Source organism: Glycine max, chromosome 10 (assembly GCF_000004515.6).
Source record: "Glycine max cultivar Williams 82 chromosome 10, Glycine_max_v4.0, whole genome shotgun sequence".
Classification (NCBI taxonomy): domain Eukaryota; kingdom Viridiplantae; phylum Streptophyta; class Magnoliopsida; order Fabales; family Fabaceae; genus Glycine; species Glycine max.
Genome location: NC_038246.2, coordinates 29,329,772 through 29,337,504, shown reverse-complemented (window position 1 = coordinate 29,337,504; position 7,733 = coordinate 29,329,772). Strand labels below are relative to the sequence as shown.

General features: G+C 32.5%; 1 protein-coding gene and 1 pseudogene across 1 annotated transcript; one reads left to right on the top strand and one right to left on the bottom strand.

Annotated features, from left to right (window-relative positions):
• Positions 1–5,736: 5,736 nt before the first annotated feature.
• LOC112998182 (MYB-like transcription factor EOBI) lies at positions 5,737–6,542 on the bottom strand. Its single transcript, XM_026124234.1, has 3 exons — positions 6,348–6,542; positions 5,926–6,055; positions 5,737–5,839 (listed from the first exon to the last, which is right to left on the bottom strand). Exons 1-3 carry the CDS (start codon positions 6,487–6,489, stop codon positions 5,737–5,739), a joined length of 375 nt encoding a protein of 124 aa, XP_025980019.1. The 5' UTR covers positions 6,490–6,542.
• Positions 6,543–6,703: 161 nt separating this feature from the next.
• LOC102660437 (probable RNA-binding protein 23) lies at positions 6,704–7,450 on the top strand (annotated as a pseudogene).
• Positions 7,451–7,733: the final 283 nt, after the last annotated feature.

Here is a 7,733-nt window from a genome sequence, read left to right as displayed (position 1 = left end):
CATCTTATGGATTAGCTATAAAATAATATAAACTTTCTCAAATACTCTTATATGAGTACTTATAATACAATATATTTAAATAAGTTGTTTATAAGCTCTTACAAATGAGAGCTTAGTGATAAAAACATGTTGCTTTTATTAACTTATAAAAACTTATTACTTATTTATTAAATCAAAATAATTAAGGCCCTCATTTGTTGCATTTTACTACTGGTTGAGGGAGCAACTTTTTTTTATTGTTCTCGGCCTTCTGGGCTCATGTTCCACATTTTGAGTTTTTATTCTTCATGTAAGCTATTTGAATTTACTTACTTTTAATGAAAGCAAATTGTGATTTCAATTTTACCCTTTTTGTCTAGTTATCAATTTTAGTGACAGTACAAAACTTTCACTGTTAACAAAAACTATCACAATTGATATAAACGTAAACAAAAAAATATTAAAAAAAAAGATTAGTAAAGAATCGAATTATAATAAAAATAAATAAATTTAAAAAACAAAGTAGTTTTTTCACCTAAAAATTATTATTGTAAAGATAAAAATTCAAGGCAGGCATGTGTTGCACAGGTGAATACACGAGTGATATAACACATGTTGTATGAGACAAGAATATTTTTTATTCTCATCTGGTCGACTTTTTTCGGAAACAAATTCTAAGAACTGTTCGACATCTTCCTCATACGCAGGGCTCATGCAACTTGCATTCATTCAAGTTCAATCCATCTAATTAATAATTCCATGATACTCACAAAGTTATTTCATGTATGAAAACCTCACTTTTTTCATTAAAAGTGTGGTCCTATCTCATTCAAGAAGATATTTTTTTGTAATACATTCATAGTTAAAGGTTAATTTCCTTTTCTTAAATTTGACGAAATTTGGACAGCATTTCACATTGATCTCCAAGTAGACAACATGAAAGCAATGACATGAATTCCACCACAATCAATATGCACTCAGAGAACAAATTGAAATGCACTATACCGAAATTTCATCAAATTTAAGAAAAGAAAGTTAACATATACGTATGAATCTACTATAAAAAAAATGACTATTCCTGAATGGTCCAAACAGACAATTCAAAATTTAATACAATGATTAATCCAAACTGTCCGAAAGAATCATTGTGTTAAATCTCAGAGGGGAATCTAAGGTTCACTCATGATGAACATTAATTGTATATAAAACAATAGTCCAATAAAACAAGTTATAAAAATAATTGTAACAAAAAAGAGCATCAAAAGTTTATGAAAGACATTCAAACATGCGAAGATGGTCACTAATAATAACAATCAATGTTGTGATGACGATGCAAACAACAAAAGAAAAAGTGCCTATAAATTACAATTACAACTACAAAATGTTATTTAAAGGGACTGAAATAAAAAATAAAAAATATTTAAAGGACTAAAATAAAAAATAAAAATATTTAAAGGTGGGCTTAATGCATAAAGCGCTCTAAGCCCAATTGACAATAATTATCGTCATTTTTTTAATTAATCTATTTTCTACATCCATTGCCTTGATAATTAATATTTTATAAAAAATATTCACATAATACTCTATTTGTCTATTTCACATTCAAGTTAGGTAAGACTTATAAGATTAACTTAGTAATAAAGAAAGAAAAGACAATAATGGGTTCAAATCCACTTACTATCAAAAAAATATTGAACAAACATAAATGCAACAACTTATTTTTTTAATTCATTTTCTTCTATTATTTTTTTATCTTTTTTCACATGTATATAAAGGATCCTTAGGGAGGACAAGATCCTTCCTTGTTCTTCCTCGAATTTGTCTCTGCTAACAATTATTAACAATTAACATTTATTTATAATAAAAATTAAAATTAGCACATCTACATTCACTACTAGAAAAATGACTTTTTAAGACACGTGGTTTACGACAATTATTTGAGGAACCGCTTTAGAAAGTGGTGCGGTGGCATTTTTGTAATTATTGTGTAACAAATTTCATTTTACGACGCACTTTCTAAGGCGGTTATTGAAAACCGCCTTAGAATGTTATGTTTTATAAAATTTATGCCGGTTTTTAGAAAAAAACCGTCGTAATTGTAAAAACAAAAAAGGGAAATTGCTCCTAGACCTCACGGGTGTGTACCTTTTGGCTAGCTTTCGAGATTGCGCTGCTTTGAACCCTAGACCTTTGTGCTTGCTCCTTCGTTGTCTGCTTTGAACCCTAGACCTTTGTGCTTGCTCCTTCGTTGTCTGCTTTGAACCCTAGACCTTTGTGTTTGAACCCTACTGATTTTCGCTTTCTGCTTGCATGAACCCTACTAATTTTCGCTTTCTGCTTGCTCCTTCGTTTGAACCCTCGCTTTCTTTGACATTGAAGCCCTACCCCTTCTTCCATTGAAGCTCCTTCACTTGTTCTTCCATTGAAGTTCCTACCCCTTCTTCCATTGAAGCTCCTTCACCTCTTCGACTTCATCCCTCCAACTTCTCCGCTCGAAGTTTCGTGAAGACAGAGATTGGTTAGTCAGTTACTAACTTTGTTAGGTTAAGCTTATTTAACCCTGTTTTAGGTTAACTGGTCCGTGTACTGTTGAAGAAAGGTCGCGGGTTCCATGTAATTTCTTTTAATGGTGTTGTAATGGTGTTGTAAAGATAGTTTTTTGGCTGAAATTTAGTTTGCTTTCATCTGAAAGCTGAAAAATAGGGTAATTCGGAAAGGACATAAGAAGTGTTATAAATTATTATTTAACAATCAAGAGAGATTGAAGATACTGTAATCCTATTTGGAGTTGGGAATTTTATGCTTTTGTGGGATTTAAGAACTTTGTTTTGTACTCTTTGGTTAAAAAAAAAAGAGTTAAATAACCCCAAATTCATGCTTAATTTCCCCTAGTTTTGTTTGGATAATGTTGGAGCTTGAATTGGAGTTTACTTTTACACCGAAATAGCTTTTAGGCCAAAAGTTCTGTAGTGTGACCATTTGGAGGGGTTAATCAGGTTTTGATGTTTTCTTATTCCTTCTTGTGAATATTCCTCTAGGAATGAATGACTTTAGACAGTATTCTTCTGTATCTATCATGCTAACTTGACTTATTTTTCTTTCTTCCTAACATGAACCTTTGTTTGCATTTGCTTGTAGGCTTGAGGTCTTTGACCACGAGAAGTTTAACAATTGGGTGGAGAAGGGTGTAGCTCCAGCCATTGAACCCAGTTTAAAGCTCTATGAAGATGTTTTGAATCTGGGATTCAAGGTTATTCTACTGACAGGACGGAGTGAAAGGCACAGGAGTGTCACTGTTGATAATTTGATCAATGCTGGGTTTAAGGAATGGGACCAGCTCATACTAAGGTAATTCCCAAAACATATTTGCTAATTTTAGCAGAGCAAATGAAGTTTGTATATTAAATAAATGTTGTAAGATTGGAATATATGTGTATGTTCTGTAACCAGTTCTGTTTTACATGAACAATTTAATGCTTTTGTAATCTGGATAAATTTTGTTATTTTGTGTTTAAACCACCATATCATTCAGATACATTGTGCATTGTACCAGTCACTCGAAGATTTGGCATGTTTTCATTAAGAATAACCTAAAATGATAACATTATTGTACCATTTCCTTTATGGTTCAACTGTTTTGTCTCCTAGCATGCTTAATGCTATCATAAAAAATTAATATACCATGGATAAATTAAAGACAATGTTTCATGACCCAGAACAGAACATTGAAGAAGGATAAACTCTGCCTTGGTTTATTTTAGGAGGAATCTTGCAAACAACCCATTGATTCCAACCTCCTTTTTTCGATGGACAATAGAATCTGCTTACCTGAAATCATCTTGGCGCTAATGTTTTAGAACATTAGAAAAGTTACACTAAGAGTTGATATTTTCTTTTTGTAGGGATAGCTTGCCTTTAGTTCAAGTTAAGTTAGTTTAGTTGTTTGCAAGTGAGAAGATCAAGTATAGGAAAAATAAAGCAGGATGGTACAATTAATAGAACTACAAACAAATAAAGCAAATATGAGAATAAAGGCATGGATTTCAGATATTTTAATGCATTGCATGGCTCTAGACAAGGTCAGATGGAGCATTTCATATAGATTTCAAGCAGCCTAGTTAATGGTGATTAGTGTAGAGAATATGGTTTTACAAAATGATTTTTGCTCATTAGCAACCTCAGCTAATGTACAACTTCTACCATAGAGGAATTTAATGAATCCTGATTGCACATGCTAAGGTCACAAAGGATTTCCTTATATCCATAGGAGTATACCAACACCAAGGGTTAATTTTAAGCCCTTATCTTTCTACCTAGATTTGTGAGCTATATCTAGGAGCTATTACCTCACTGCACACTTATTTTCAAATCATATATAGTCCCTTGTTAGAGATGCGTTTGACAGAACTCAATAATGTTGTCTAGTCCATGAAGCTGATCCGAACACCTATGCCAATGGGAAAAGGCTTTTTGTAGTTGTTATTTTGTATGCTACAGTACTTGGAAAAATTTCATGCTCCTTCCTTGTTATGGCTCTCCCTAGTTTCAATCACTTAGTGTTTCTACAGAGTTAACAGTAGGCATTGTTTTTAGTTTCTTTAGTTCATATGTGTACTCCATATAAAATCCAAGTGAATACCATGTCAGCATCAATATTGGCATATTTTGTGAATGACTAGATGTTGTTGTTGGATGATATTTCAGAAAGCTATTGAATGGTTATTATATTTTAGGTAGATGATGATATATTTGTCTTAATATCTTTGGAGAGCTAATGTTAAAATTTATTAATTAATTTAATGATACATTCTCGATTGTTTTAAGTAAAACAAATTTCTCTCCTTGGCATATTATCTCATTGTTGTCTGCAAATTTGTGTTTTCGTACACTGATAGAACTAATCCATATCATATTTTTGGGCCGGGATACTGACAATACATACATATATTATCTATGGGAAAGCATTATAAGTTATGAAACTGATTCATATATACTTCTTATCAAGGGAATGAGTACAAATGTGGCCAGTCTTGTCTTGTATTTTCCCCTTATTTTGAGATGTTTCTCTTCAGCAATTCATGATATTGGGTCATATTTTCCTTTCATTTGAATCATATGCCTTTAATATATGTTCTTTGTTGTGTCTGTAAATTCTGTATGGTTTGCCTTCATGTAGATTTTTTGGATTAGGCTTCACTGTTGCTGTTAATAAATTAACTTGCTATTATGAAATGGGAAAAAACAGGAAAAAAATAAGAATAAATTTAACACATTCCACTACAGCACCCTCTACAATATTTACATTCCTTATTTCCTTTCATAATTGATTCTTTCTAAGCAATTCATTTCCAGAATTTCAGAGTTCCACAACCTCTTCTGTTTGTTCTGTGCTGGCATAGACCTTTAATCAAATCTTTTATGGATCGATGAATGTTCTGAAATTTTGTTCAAGTGGACAGAAATACTCAATTTTTATGGATGAATTGTGAAGATACCTGAAATTTAGCCCTTTATAGTAAAATTTTGCATCTCAATTTAGAGTAGGTTAGATGAATAGATTTTAATTAATTTTGTCATGTTTCCTAATCATAGGATTGGATTAATTGGCAGGGGAGATTAGATGTCCCAAACTCTATATCATGATTCTATATAATGTAGACAGTTTATAGGGGTACACAAGGCAATGACAGTTGTCTACTTATTACCAGAAATAACTACATCATAGTCCACTTGTATTCTGGAGTCTTCTTCATATCTTTAGCTGAAGTGAGCCCTTATCTTTTTCTTGAAGTGAGTCCTCCAATAATTCTTTATCTCATTGTCAGTTCTTCTTGGCAAGCTTCTTGCAATTGTTGACCACCTGAAGTGATTAATTTTGATTTAGCTTCGCAGATTTATTATAAAAACATGCAAGTTCAAAGAGATTTGGAATTCATTTTTTTTTACCTGTTTCCCCACCTAGCATGCAACTCTAGAATTATGCTTTCTTCTTGTGGTGTTATTTGACCCTTCTTGTGGTCTGACCTCAGGTAATTCACCCATCTCAATCTGCAGCTCTTCCCATTTCTTTTAGTCCTGTTAAGAGAATAATAAATGATCAATCATTTGGACAAAAAAAAAAGATGATAAAAACAATTATGAAGAATGATACTCAAGAGTCAAGAGTTAAGAATAATAAAAAACATGATCCCAAAAGGCCAAAAGAAAAACTTATGGTAAAGGGTAGTCAATTTACTGAGTTGAAGTTGGAAGCAATTTAATTGTTGTGTCACTTGTATTGTGAAAGTCAATTGATATTAGACTTAGGTGTAAACTATGTTAGGAATTAAGGAGCAAGACATATATAGTGTATAAAGTTTGGTAGGGACCTGCAAGCCTAGCAACAGAGTTCCATCTGCCCTCACCATGGAACTTGACATACAGAATGAGCAATTTGTCCTCCTCAGAAGTCCAAGGTCCCTTCCTCCATCCCTCCTCTTCTATCACACCCCACCCCATGTTTCCTGCCATAACTTCCTAATACATACAAAAAGGTGCCTAAGTTGGCTCTTAGGTAAACTTTGTCTTCCAAATTCTATGGTACTGATTTGTGTTCAATGTTTGCTGCAAATTTATACCTGTAGCTATGACTCAACTTGATCCTATCAGTCAATGTTTGCTGCATATTTATACCATTTTTTTTCATAGCATGCTAGGGTGATCAAATTATAATTTGCAAATGTTAATGGTGTATATTTGGAATTATGCTATAAATTATACCTTTTGATCATCAAAATTAATTAATATGAACTTCTTTTATTATTTTTTTAATAACTTTATTTTAATTTGAGTTGCAGGAGATTTAGGGATAAAAAAGAGGTTGCAGAACCTGAGGTAGACCCAGAAAGGGACCAGAGAACTGTTTTTGCCTACCAGGTTTATTGGAAGTTCCTATTTTTGTTTGTTTTAAATTATATGAATTCATAAGTTCTACATATTTGGATATTTGGTGTCTTGTTCTGATGATTGGCTATTTGTTCGGTGATGATCTCAGATGCCGCTAAAAGCAACAGAGACAGATGTGTATGAGTTTTTTTCAAAAGCTGGCAAGGTCAGTTGCTTTTAAATTTGATATACTTTTGCCATTGGAACTGTGATGACTTGCCTATTGAACTATTTTTTCTCCATTGGAAATTTATTGACTTATGTTGCCAACTTCTTCTTGGACAACTTGTAATGGTGAAACCTTCTGAAGCTGAAAAGAACCTTGTTCAATCTAATGCTTCTGGTGGAGCAGCCGGTGTAACTGGCCCCTATGGAGCTGTGGACCGAAAATTGTATGTGGGGAATCTTCACTTCAACATGACTGAGAGTCAGCTGCGGGAGGTATTTTACTTTTGTTGCTGTCCTATTGGCTGTTGTGGTGAGGATGCAAAGTTTTGGCATGTTTCTTGGTCTTTGCTACATTTATTAGGAATATGAATGCACATGATTATATTGAATACCAATAACTTGACAAATCATATCTCCTTAGAAATATTCAATTAAGTTTCTCTTATCCGGATCTAGTATAATTTAAAGACAGTATAAAAAAGATACTTTGTCCTAAAAAAAACTTCTTTTCGATAAAAAATTAAAAGTAGTCTCTGAGGGCGGAAGACATTTTCAATCTTGTATTTTCTTCAGTTATGTTTGGTTACATTTTATAAGATTTGAATTTGACTAGTAACTTACATAATTCTAAATGCCATTATTGTACGTTTTCCTAAATTATA

Bases quoted from the DNA above. Each gene is read 5' to 3' on its own strand.
- LOC112998182 (XM_026124234.1), bottom strand. From the start codon at position 6,489: ATGGCAGGAAACATGGGGTGGGGTGTGATAGAAGAGGAGGGATGGAGG. The intron at 6,056-6,347 runs GTCCCTACCAAA...ATTCTCTTAACA, and splicing joins CTCTGTTGCTAGGCTTGCAG to GGACTAAAAGAAATGGGAAG. The intron at 5,840-5,925 runs GTAAAAAAAAAT...TAATCACTTCAG, and splicing joins CATGCTAGGTGGGGAAACAG to GTGGTCAACAATTGCAAGAA.